General features: G+C 46.3%; 1 protein-coding gene across 2 annotated transcripts in view; it reads left to right on the plus strand.

Annotated features, from left to right (window-relative positions):
* Window positions 1-13,461, plus strand: part of LOC144735896 (uncharacterized) — a 48,888-nt gene that overhangs the window by 13,852 nt on the left and 21,575 nt on the right. For both annotated transcript variants that reach the window (XM_078618469.1, XM_078618470.1), the window contains exon 2: window positions 13,166-13,320. In XM_078618469.1, the coding sequence (XP_078474595.1) occupies window positions 13,166-13,320 (155 nt within the window). The remainder of the gene's footprint in view (window positions 1-13,165; window positions 13,321-13,461) is intronic.

Here is a 13,461-nt window from a genome sequence, read left to right on the forward strand (position 1 = left end):
CAAGTCGTACCATCTGGCAGCCATCGCTGCTCCCTCGCCGCACGGAAATGTTAACGATCTTCGCCAGCGTCGGGACCCAACACGACAAAGTGTGTCTGTCCTGCATCGATTGAGAAAGTCGTCGCTGGGTTGTCTTAGCCTCGGCCGCATCTGCCTTGTGAAGCAGGCCTTTTGTTTTTGTCTAAGCTGTGGAGCAAAGGTCAAGAAATGTGAAACGGCCAGCAGACCAAAGAGAATGAGAGAGCAAGGGTCGTAGGTGAGAGGTGACATCTAGGTGTGTAATAATTTAGCCCATACGCAGTTCGATGAATATTTTACGGTTCGGAGTCACAATGTGACTAAAATGTATTTATAGTTTTTTATCATTTGTACTTGTTAAAACTTAAACAAAACTTTTTATTTGACCTGTTAAGGCCCACTGAGCTATATATATATGTTTTTTTTCAGAAGGAACCTGGCCTTAAATGATAGCTCAAAGAAGTGGCTTATGTGGAAATGTTTCTCAGCTAAATACTCTAAACGCCTGTTTTTTAATGTGGAGGGAAAAACATGAGGACCCAGAGAAAAATTACACAACCATGGGGAGAACATGCCAACTCCAAATATACAGACGTCAGGGTCGGGATCTAACCCACGACCTGTACACCAGGCGAAGTAGGTAACAGCTCGCCACCTTTCCTTAACATTTGTTCTGTTTAACACGGAGGCTTTTCGCGACCAATATCATCCATAATAGAGGTTTTTGGGTGAAATCGCGTAAATATATAAATGTGTCATTAAAGACCGTCGCCACCCGACACAGCCAACTAGTAAGGGTTGTCACGTAAACAGAACGTGGCCAATTCGTCACTAGTACAGCACTAGTGTGTAGTGTAGTGTATAGTGTAGTGTATAGTGTAGTGTATAGTAGTGTATAGTGTGTATAGTAGTTTATAGTGTAGTGTATAGTAGTGTATAGTGTAGTGTATAGTAGTGTATAGTGTAGTGTACTAGTACAGCACTAACCGGTGTGTCGGAGAGCCAAGCCACGACATTTACAATCTGAGTACGACGTTTCGCCAGTAATGACAACTAGCTTCATCAGGCGACAGCCAGATTTGTGGAGAAGTCTTTACTGTTTGTTCTGTTTGCATCAATGTAAATATATGTACACAGGCCTTTTGTCAAACAATTGCTCAATGAGGGCTTTCCCTCTGAACCTTAAATCATTTCTTCTGACATGCAGTTTTATGCGTCCATTGAAACCTTGATAGATTTTAATTAACGAGTCGTAACTTGCGTATTGGCAGCCTTCTAGAATTGAGTCGGGTTACATTAATCAGAACAATAATTCACAACCGTTTGTCAACCCACTGTTGTTACCCCTCGCCGGTAATCTAACTGAGGTTTCCTGAGTTTGTAGGCTAGCGCACTCACCAGTGTGCCGACACTGCTCTCCCACCAACCGAGTCGGTTTATGTGAGGTCATTACCAAATAAGCAGGAAGTGTGCGAGTGGTGAAGGTGGAACTTAAAATGTTCTGTCGTGTAGAGGCGTTTCCAGATGACTTGCCTGTGGCTCCTTCTGATGATGGGCAGCTGGCCGATTGTTTTCCTTTCTTAAGAATTTTGAAAATGCCTCCAGTGTAATCGGAGTTTCGTTTACGCGCAGGATTTTTATTCTTAACGGAAGGGTTATGTTGCGTGGGTGTGTTGGTCCCAACACGTTTACGATATTCGGTTTATTATTGTACAATATTGGTGGCGGAGCTCGATTCTTGGCCACGTCTAACGTCGAGTGGCCAGTGAAATCTGAACTCTCCGTGGAGGCTGCCCTTGCCCCAACCCGCGCTTGACGAGCCTGGTGAAGTTATGGTCAAACGTTGGTTGGATCATTGGCGACCGGGCTGAGATAATCAACTCTCGACACTCGGGAACCCGATTTAATGGCAACTCAGTCAGTCCCCCGCACCTCCGATTTCCCCACGCCTCCGATTAGTACGGTTGCCTATGTACAGTGTTAAAGAAGTTCTACATACGTACATACGCGCACCTCTGATTAGCATGGTTGGGCTACGTACGGTGCAAAAGAAGTTCAGCATGCATACAAACAACCCCCATACCCAATATGGCATGTAGAGAGAGGTCTTCATCCCGTAGTGGGTTGATAAAGGACTACATTGTTATGGCAATATTTATTAATTCATTGTGATTGATATTGAATAAGAATGAAACCTCAAGTAAGTGTCTCTTGTGGATGTGTATCTAAGCTGTGTGTCTTGGGCTTTTCAACAGGATTAGGAGCTCCTGCTAATGAGAGATAAATCACGTTTAACATGACCGTTAGGAAATTATCTCAATACGCTTTGGTGACGTCACTGCAATGCCGTATTAAATGTAGGTTGCTTCAAAAACAATGTTAACACTTCTGAGAATTTGCAACAGTTCTACAAGAAATGTGCCTCCGGGCTCTGGAGACCACCTGGTGAAGATTCCAGACGTGTTGATAATGATGGCGAAGCTATGAACATATATTTGTTATTTTTCGATTTAAAGCTTTTGTGTCTGCAGGGATTCATATTCTTGGTTCTTTCGGTAAAGTCACGTAGAAGGGAAATAATAAAATAATAAAAATAAAACAATATAATTCTCACGACGTTTCGATTGCAACACAAGCAATCATCAGGTGTGAAAACCACACCTGATGATGATGATTGCGACTTTTATACTCTTAGGTTTTTTTGGTAAAGTCACGTAGGAAAAAATAAAAAAAAATAGAAATAATATTAGAAATAAAATAATAAATCTCGACGTTTCGGAGGCAACACAAGTCTCCGTCATCAGGTGGGACCGTCACAGCTAAATGTACTGTATCAAGTGAGGAAAAATTCCAAGAGACGAGCCCTTAAATACAAGTTAAGGGGGAGGAGGAGCTTATCTGAATGTGGTAGCCAGTGAATGGAACGTGTTGGGGGGGGGTGGGCGGGGCTAAAAGAGAACAATCGGTGCACCTCAACTCGGGGTTGTAACCGGTGTTTGCTGACAATCCAAATACAAAACAGCAGTACTGTTAAACGCTGGGCATGACTTTACCGAAAGAACCAAGAATATATTTTTGTTATGTTACAGTGTATGATCTCTTCCTTTTCCATTAAAAACCGATAGTCCCATGTAAGTGTTGAAGCACCCTGTATTAAAGGTGAAGGTGCAGACATGCATTTTCCTGCTCTCACCACTGCTGGCCAAAGAGGCTCCGCTCGAGGGAGCTGCGGTGTCCAGATCGTCTACTCTTCCACGGTGACCACTCCGATTAGAACGGTTGACTACGTAGGGTGCGCAAGAAGTTTAACATACGTACAGTACATACTCCACCTGCCTATCGACTTAAGCGTTGTCTAAACATTTACTTTGCCGATTGGGGGATTTGAGAAACCTGCACCATTGTTTCAACTGCTCAGCCAAAAGCTGGAAGCAAACTTTGCGACCTTTGGATTGCAAGGCGAGTGTGTTGACTGTCGTTACACGTGGTCACTCCCATAGAGTAGACACATGGCAGTGATATCAGCAGTAGACTGCACCGCACCATCATTTTAAAAGATGGGTTAAGCTTAAAACTCATGTTGGACATCCCAGGACAGTCTGCAAAATTACAGCTGTTGACAGAGCCAGAGGTTTTTCATGACTGCATTGTTGAATGTCTCTGTCCAAAGAACACTTCAGATTTTTTCTTTTTAAGCTGCGAAACACGCGGCGACTCTAAGCTTATATACATGCTCCAAGCGCGTGTGCTGTTTCATTCAGACGCTGTCGCCTCGATAGACCTGGTTTTCAGCTGAGGACGGCTACTTGCGTTGTGGCCGGAACGTCGTGAGAATAATTTTATTATGTTTTATTTTTATTATTTTATTACTTCCCTTCTACGTGACTTTACCGAAATTTAGTTTTATTTGTATTTTCGTGATTTTCTTACCTTTCCTATGCCTTTGCACCGCTATCATGTTTTTGTGTTGTTTGTTTTAACGTTCTGACCCGCCCCGACTGGACGTGTGAAAAAGAACTTGAAAGCTCATCGGATTCCTCCAGTATAAATACATATTTTGATTCTGATTAATTAATTACAAAAGAAAATTTAATTACTTTTGTTATTGGCCCCATGTCTGCCTCGAGACGATGATCACTCTAAAGTTGTAGTGGCGAGATCGGCACAAGTGTAGTAAGCGAGATGGATTGTGGCATTGCAGGGGTTGATCGTGTCGGTCCAACCGGCAGTGAGTTGATAAATGGCTGCTGTGATGATGACCAACACAGTTCATGCTTGTGGGTTGTAAACACGCATGCCATATGTTTGTATGTGTGCGTTTTGTGTGTGCACGGGCTCTCTTCTTGCACTGGATTGCCAGCTTGTTTTTCGTTTGACTGTCTTCAAACAGCCTAGTGGTGCACCTGTTGCCTAATGTCTCCGGATGTCTCCGTCTAGGCAGAGCCAATGGAAAAGGGGGCACATACAGAGAGCCCTCCCTCCACCTGGCTTTTGTGGCCCTGTGCCAAGTTGGGAATTGCACACGTGGTGGTACCTTGATCATTCGAGCAATTTTAAATTGACCTCCTTGACATAAGCCGCCATCGATGGACACAACGTTGACCTGCCTCCCTCTCCCCCTCCCCCCGTGCGATAATAAGTAATGGTTTCATTAATGTTTCCTCGCTCGCTGCGTCTCTGTTGACTTGGAGTCATTTCATTTGCCGCCCTTTTTAAACGTGTCGGCAGCGCCGCCGGGTAGTGCACGGTGGGCGGCAGATGCCCACAGATGTTGAGGTCCGCTTCGGGGTCCTCTTCTCATTCTAGTCGCTTGGCCTCGTGGGCTGTTGGGGCCGCCGTGACCTTTACCGACATCGCCTAGCAGCGGTCTCTCGACGGCTCTCTGTCCCATCGCTGCGTCTATCAACTTGCGGCAGTCTCTATCCCGTTCAGTGCTTAATGCTTGACATCCGGTCACATTGCGGTCTTCCTCTTTGAGCGCCTTCCAGCGTTCCCCTCCGTCACCATCATTGGTAGCCTCTCACCATTCAGCCCTGTCAATGTGTTAGAGTTAAATTAGTTCACTGTACTGGACTAGATAGCCTGGCTTCTGTCTGTGTCTGTATGAAGAGGAAGCTAATGTTTGTATTTCTCTTTTGGGTCACCACTGGCTGTGTCCCCTTCTCCCTGTGTGTGCACTATGCATCTTACGTGCTCCCCCGCCCTCTGCTTTCTGTTTTTGGCAACTGGCCGGTGCGCCGGCTGATGATGCGTGCCAAGCTTTGGGTGATTTGGCGAGGGCTTGGAGTTTTTAACCCACACATGCCGCCCCCACCCACCCTCAAATGCGGAGTAGGGCAGCCAGCAGAGGATTTCCCCAAATGTTTTATCTCCCCGTGTGGCCATACACCTGGCCCTGACGTGTTCGCTGGGCAACACCAAAGGCCAAACGTAACCACCACCACCATGGGTGGCCCTTGAATTTGTTTAAATTTTGCACTGCTGTTTTGTTTTTGTAATATGGACAGACAATTACAGTTTTTGTTGTTCCTGCTTTGCAAATTTAAGAATTTTCTGATGTTTATTTTCATTCAATATATCGAGGCGATCCTGCGTGGCAATTGGGAAATGCTGTTTTGACGAGAGAGGTTGGAGTTGGTGTAGGAGGGAGCGAATCTTCTCATTACCCAAAGGCAATGATTGTCTCGGTCTTTCCATGAGTTAACTTTTGGCAATTGACATCAAACGGTAACAATTCATAAAATAACTAACATACATAAAGGACATTTTGTAAAGAGGAAATGCAATGGATGTGAAAAGTGTTATGGGCAATGTCGCCTCCTGTACCTTTCTGCCATCATCGTGATTCCACACTGCACCCTCTGGTAGCGGCTTTTCGTGAGCTCGAGGTTAAAAAGTTTGTTTAGCGATCTTTCCTCCGGGAGTCTAATCGACAGGATGCGACCACCCCCTCCACACCTCATCCAGTAGCTCGCGTCCCCGATAACGCTTTTTAGTCAACCCATTGCTGGATTCGAGCCTACCCACATTGTGCGGCTGGTGGGGGTTCTTTGACCACGCTTTCACTAAGCTGTTGCGTGCGAGTTGGTGATGATTGGGCACATAGACGTTGAGGCATGGTATAGCACAACAACGAATTTCGCTCCGCTGCCAACTGCTGTGCGAGTGTGCAGTGGCAGGTGTTTTTCCTAATAGTGATACAATTCAGCACAGATGGGTGAATAATCTGTGCGGAAATCGATGGTCTCGCATTCACGAATGTACGTCATAGCCGAAACAGCTTCGGCTCTCGAGTTCGCGGCCTCAAGCGCAAGCTTTGCACGCAAGATCTGTGACATGCTCGGCAAGCGACGGATGCCCATCCACCTTGGCGAACAAGTCCGCTCACCTCGCGCGCTGAATATTGGACTTCCCCGAAGCTCCGTGCTCACTCGGATACGATTTCGCATATATGCTCGAGCGATACACCACGGGCTGTTGTCTTGCATGTCCGTGTACGCCGGACTATGTGTCCCCACACAAGTCCACAGCCACAGAGTTCCGTGCACCGGTTTGGACAAGAAAATAGTATCATTGTTGACTCATCAGTACAAACATGGTGTGACGGTGGACCATTACGGTAAAGTTTTTGAGTAAGCACTCGGGCAAGAATATATTGTAAGTAATTAGCAATATAATTACTAAGCGCTACAGGAAAAAGATTTTGGGAGCAAGGGCGCGTACACATCTTAAGTCAAGATTAATAAGTGCAAAACGGAATCGCTTTCGTCCTAACTAAGATGGGCAGTCGTTAAACAGAGCAGGATGGGTAAGCACACGTGAATGAAAGGGAGCTGTCAGAAGAGTTATTGTTAAATATTATCATGTTTATAGTAGTGTAAAATAACACCAGCGGATTCTTCTGAAGGAAAGGATGCCACACGGCCTTCATTTGTATGTTGATGCGCTACAAATTCTCGCATAGCTGAAACATTTATCTGGAAAGTGCCATTCGCAATGTAACAAACGAAAACTTTTGAAATATATGCAAATTAGGTGTCTAATGTTACGACGTTTTAGCCGATAGGCTTACAGATTCCACGGAACTGGAAAACCAGGTTTTCACATCTCATCAGGCATCGGAGTGCTTCTGTTTACATCACTACAATTGTCATGCTTCTGCCATACCAAAACAAAGCTGTATAATCTAAGCTATAAAAAGTATTGATGTGGCATGCAGTGGGATATGTAATTGAAACTTGCCGGTATATTTTTACACATCCGTGCTTGGGGGTAGACTTAGGTTTTAACAATCTCTTGATTGTTAAAACACCCATATTCATAAATTTGACCATTGCCAAAGAGCCTTCAACAGACTTTTGGGGCAAGTGCTGTTAGTGAGGGTTGGTGGCCAGCACCATGCCCGGCTGCCTTTGTCTCCCCAGTGATGATGTTTACACACCACACCTGGTACTCATTTGAGGCTGAGTCGATCTAGGGGAGGCCCAGGACTAGTTCAGGTAATAAAAAATGTTGTTGGTCAGTGAGCGAGAATCGAACTCGCGTTGCCGGGTAGATAGCACAGCGTGCTCACCGCTCCACTACCACTCCCCACACAACAAAGACAAACAAAAATCCCCGTATGCTACTTTTTTTTTGGCGTCATCTGTTCCAACCCACGTGAGACTAGGCTCTAAGGAAAGCTGTCTCGGGTGTGGACCAATCAACTTCAAGGACAGTGCATGCATTATCAGAGTTAGGTTTTTTGTTTGCATTATGACCGCAGGTATTGTGGTCTATGCAAACATGACTCCTTGTAAAAAAGGTGTCAGTTTTGTTGCCAGATAGAAGGGTAAAAAAACTTATCAACAGCAGTCGTGTTCACGAATCTTTTATTTAGCATATCCATGAAGGGCCAATGCCCGTAACACATGCTTATTTTTATTTAAAGGCAGTGTGAGATTGAAGGATGTGATTTTTTATTATTAATTGTGGTTGTGCACCACTGTCGACACAGCACAAGGCAAAACATTTTTTACGGCATTACTTAAGGCTTCGTGGCCCATACTGGTTGTTCATTTGCACCGGTGGAAACATGTGCACTGTGGAACAGAGAAGAGGAGGAGGAGATGTGGTGTGATAGGTGAAATGGAAAGAGTGGGCTGCGGTGGCCTGTAACCAAATCGCCTGGTGTGCACGCACAATCTCACCAGATCTCAGACTCTGAAGCGGGGTTAAGCCTAGATAGGGCTTGGTCGGTGTGGGTGAACGCCGCCGCGCGCACAACAGGTGCCGTAGGCTGCCCGATGGAATACATTGTCAGCAGAGGGAAGTGCAGAAAATCAATTGCCGTTCTGCACCTTCACCATGAAGTAGGTTGTGATCAAATGAGATCCCCAAGACCCACGCAGCACGGAGAGGCCGTCATGCAGCAGTGGAATGACAAGAGAAAGGTCTGTACCAGCTGGTGCAAAAGGGTTGATGCATGAAGGAGTGTTGAGAGAAAGGGGGGGGGGATAGAAACAAAAATCGTTGGGAAGTCTAATGAGACGGAAGGTGGCATAAGAGCCGGGGTAATCGTAACAGTGATTCTACAGAGCAAAGAAGAAAGGAAAATGGAAGGAGGAAGAATAGATTGATTGGCAGCGTCGACAGAACAGCATCTGTCATGGGCATAACAGAGCCGTCAAGCCTCGGTTGTGCAGAAGTCGTGTGAGATCGTATTAACGTGGGTTGTTTTTTTCCCATTCTCAAATGCAATAAAACATTAAATTCCTTCATGTTCTACAAGCCCTTGTGGAACTCGCAGCATTTGTCGAAGCAGACACGCTCTGGAGCGGTTTTGGCTATTGAAGTGTTATCGGCAGTCGTAATCCCTTTCCCATTCCAACTTACTCCTCTTCGTTTCCTCTGGAGCATAAGGCCGCAACAAGCCCACGGCATGTTGGACGGTCTTTAGAAACTTTCTCCGCTGCACCCCAAGACAGAATGGTGCGTTGCAAGGTGGTCTTTGGCCTGCCCTGCCATCTTTTCCCTTGTGTCCACCGTAGGGCAGTTTTCCATTATCTTAGGTTTTTTCGGTAAAGTCACGTAGGTAAAAAACTAAATTTAAAATTAATAAAAGCAAAATAAAAAATCACGACGTTTCGGAGGCAACACAAGCTTCCGTCTTCAGGTGGAACCGTCACAGCACGACTGCTGTATCAAGTAAAGCTTGTGTTGCCTCCAAAACGTCGTGATTGCTTTTATTAATAAAATTTTTTTTTTTACCTACGTGACTTTACCGAAAAAACAGTATGATTTCGGTAAAGTCACGTAGGTAAAAAATAAAATTAAAATTAATAAAAGTAAAATAAAAATCACGACGTTTCGGAGGCAACACAAGTTTTCGTCTTCAGGTGGAACCGTCACAGCACGATTGCTGTATCAAGTAAAGAGAAATTCCAAGAGACCCGACCTTGTATATATACTGGTTGACGGGGGAGGAGCCAGGGTTGGCCCCTGGATTGGAGTTTTTTTATTTTACTTTTATTAATTTAACTTTTTTACCTACGTGACTTTACCGCAAAAACTTGCATTTGAGAATGGGAGTATGAAGTCTCTTGCGTTGCATCGCATAACCCAGTCAATGGCAAACAGGAAGATAATTGGTGAAAGAATGCATCCTAGGCGTACCCCTGACGCTAAGTGGAACCAGTCTGAGGTAGTGATGTTGACCAGGATGGCACATTCAAATTCTTCATATAAGCTCTTGATCAGCTCCATGAGTTTTAGTGGGATGCCACATGTCGTCGGTAGGATCTTCAAATGACTGTCTCTGTGTATGCTATCAAAATCTTTCTTGAAGTTGATGAAATTGTGGTATAGTGGGGGTTTTCCATTCCAGGCACTGTTCTATGATATTGTGTAGAGTGAATATGTGCTCAATGCAGCCTCTCTCTCTCTCTCCCAGCTTGCTCTTTCCGCATGGTCTGGTCAAGGGCACTGTTAATCCTGTTGAACAGGATTTTTGAGAAGACCTTGCTAGGAAGCGACAGGAGTGTACTTCCTTCTAGATTTGAAGCTTTCGTGACTGCAAGGATTCCTACTCTTAGGTTTTTTTCGGTAAAGTCACATAGGTAAAAAATAATAAAATTTAAATTGTATTTTTATTATTACTTTTATTAATTTTTATTATTTTTTACTTACGTGACTTTACCGAAAAAAACCCCCAAGAGTGTGTAATTCCTTGCCAGTTGTCGCAGTTTGCAAGATCGCCCTTTTTGGGAAGTCTCACAATTAGGCCTTTTGTCCAGTCCTTGGAAATGCTATTACTCTCCCATATGCGTTGGAACAGGTCTGTAAGTGCATTAGCGGCAGTCTCTGAATCAGCTTTGAGCATCTCAGCATGGATGGTGTCAATGCTTCTGGGGGAGCCTTTCCTGATTTCATTGTGGATATGGCCTTGCTGATCTCTTCTTTGGTTGGGGGGGTCTAAATAAATCTGTAGTGGTGGGCCATAAATAACATCTTGTAATGAAGAAGTTGGTTGAGGTCTGTTCAAGACTGTGTTAAATTTTCTTGCTGTGGATTTCACACCTGATGATGATTGCTTGTGTTGCAGTCGAAACGTCGTGAGAATTTGTATTGTTTGATATTTATATTATTATATTATTTCCCTTCTACGTGACTTTACCGAAAGAAGCAAGAATATGAATCCCTGCAGTCACGAAACCTTTACGTCTAAATTTGCTCAACCCATCTTTCTGCCTGGGCTCTCTCAGTGGTGATGGTCGTGCCCTTCCTTGTCTTTGACTGGTGGAGTTTTACTTGTTCTGCAAAGTTCTTTTGTCATTTTATAGACTGCTCCTTTTCACTACGGCGGCTCCCTCCTCAGCGAGTTTCGCTTTACTTTCAGGGTATACCATTTATGAGGTTAAGGATGGTGGTTCAGTGACCGTTTAATGTTAAATTTTCTCCCAATTTTATCCCAACGAAGAATGTATTCTAATCTCTGTCGAGCAGCGTATCCTTTAATGGTAGAGAAGTTCCCACAGCAGCGGTTATTGAAGAGCTTGCATCTGATAACCCCTCAAGTGACCTCTGGTACACATCGTAAGTAGATATCAGAATTTTCCAAGCCGCTCTGCCAGAATTTTCATTGCATGATGGTCAACCGAAATTTGTAATTCTCAGAGCTGAAATTTTGCCATATCAAGTGGTAACTGAGCTGAGACCATCGACTGACTGGTCGTGGTGAACCTGGTTCAATCACAGGTTGTGGTCGGATGCCTGCGAATCAAACCCAGGGTCTCAGCGATGCCAGCTGAGGTTTCTGACCTTTGAGCCACCCGGCCACCTTGCACAAAAGGGCTCTTAGCAGGTTCTGAATAACGCATGGGAGCGTGCGATGGTGTCACGTCACGCGAGGCTAGGGAGGTGGGGGGTGCCCAGCGTTGCCCCCTCCGGCGTGACCTCTGTGAGCCACCCGGCCGACTCACTGCAGTGCTGTGTTGTTCGAGCTGCAGTATTGTCGCACGACAGCATTCCAGCACAGCGCCCGCCCATCCGTGTTCATCGCAGTGTTCTGACCGGAACCAACGCTCTGATGGGAAAGCAGCACGCGTGCTGGATTTAACCCCAAGCGTGACGGGGGGATGCCCCAGTGGGTTTTTGTTTATTATTGCTACTCCTACACTAAAAGGCCTGTATATAACATGGCTCATTACACCGCTGATTCGGATATACCGCGGGTCAAGTCATGTGCCCCGAAAAGAACGTACAGTTGATGGTAGAAAGAAAAAAAACAAATTAACATTTATTCATCATGTAGATCAGTGCTTCGCAACTGGTGTGCCGCCACACGGGCCCAAGTCCCAGCTGTTCAGTGGCCGATCCAGCCACCACCCCCCACCTTCCACCCTCCCCTTCCCATTGATCGCGGTGCATTACGTCAGCCTCCACCTCCAGCCCTCTCAACTTTAACGGTTGCCGCACGCGTAGTTGGGCAAACGGACACGGAGACCCACACGCAGACGCCGAGATACGTGCGTGCATTTTCCTTCGTAACGGCGAGCGTCATGTCCCACGACACTTGCACGTTATGTTGGCCTTTTACTGTATTGCCACGTTTTGTTTACACGGAAGAATCCCTCCCGCAAAGGCGGGGGGTATAACGGCACACGGTCACAGCCGCGATGCGCCGGGTCGGCCGTCGCTTGAAACGCGTTTTACTTAGAGCAACTCGGTGCAACTTGGCACAGCGTTGGCGTAGAGTGACAGAGTTGCCCTAAGTTGCTTGGAAAAAGTGCGTTTGAGCAATTATTAGTTCACAGGGAGCACGACAACCTCGGGGTAGTTATGCGACCTCCGTATTCCGTTTGGAAGTTGCCCATCCCAGTTGCCCGCGAGTGGGGAGCAGCGATCAGATTTGGTTACAATCATAAAATGGTGGCAGAAACTATCGCTGGTGATCATTTCTGGCAACGTTTACCCCCACGGTTGCCCTGGTGTGTGTCACAGCTTTTTAAGTGAGCCAGCGGCACTGCATGGAAATGAGGCTTCGGGTTGCCGTGTGGCTGTGAGAGAGGCGGCGTTTGGCTGATTGTGATGCCGCGTGCGTCTTGACATCGGTGAAACCGACCCCTGTGACCCGCAGTGCCGCATCTGCGCCGCTGTTTTCATTTTAATTCGTGTGATTTCCTTGCCCTGCGTGGGCGGCGGCTGCTAATCCACACTGAGCATGCCCTAAGCGCAGCCCTCTTTGGTATGGAGATGGTTATAATCTAGTTCTCACACCCACCACAGCAAAAGTTCCCAGGTGTACCAATCATCAGGCTTGTGCGTCGTCTAAACAGCTGTTCGAATTAAAATAGGATAGATTGGTGAAGGCAGGTCGCCGGGTTCATGGTTCAACGCGCTAACCACTTGCGATGTTCCAATCGAGGCACGGTGGTGGTTGGTGCACTGCGTGCTATTCTGATTTGAAATAAATCGCACCATTGTTTCAATTACCGCGCCAAGGGCGTGGATCGAAACCGGCAACCTCCGGGTTTGTTGCAAGCCCGCCGCGCCGTCCATTGCACCGCTGCAGCGTACCGCCGCGGTGCCCTCGTGCGTTCGGCGACTCTGCTCGCGATTGCATTAACTCGGCGTGTTTCCCGCCGCGTCTCCCGTCGCATTGCCGCAGGTGCTGCTGGAGCAAGCGGGACGATGGAAGGTCACGGAGAACGCTCTGGAGCTGATGGACGTGTACGAGTCGGCCATCGCGAGCCTGGCAACTGCACGGCCCCTCCTTTCCTCCGCGTGCGAGAACGTGGACATGCTGCTGGGACGGCTCGCGCTGTGAGTACATTGACCGTGTTTTAGTCTTTTTGTAAACTAGAAATAAAAAGTTAACTTTTTGTATTTTACGCGGTAAGGCCTCTACTGAGCTGTAGAGCCACGTTTCAGAAGCGACCTGGCTATCAGAAATGATTGCTCGAC

The sequence above is a fragment of the Lampetra planeri genome, chromosome 57 (assembly GCF_965212315.1).
Source record: "Lampetra planeri chromosome 57, kcLamPlan1.2.h2, whole genome shotgun sequence".
NCBI lineage: Eukaryota > Metazoa > Chordata > Hyperoartia > Petromyzontiformes > Petromyzontidae > Lampetra > Lampetra planeri.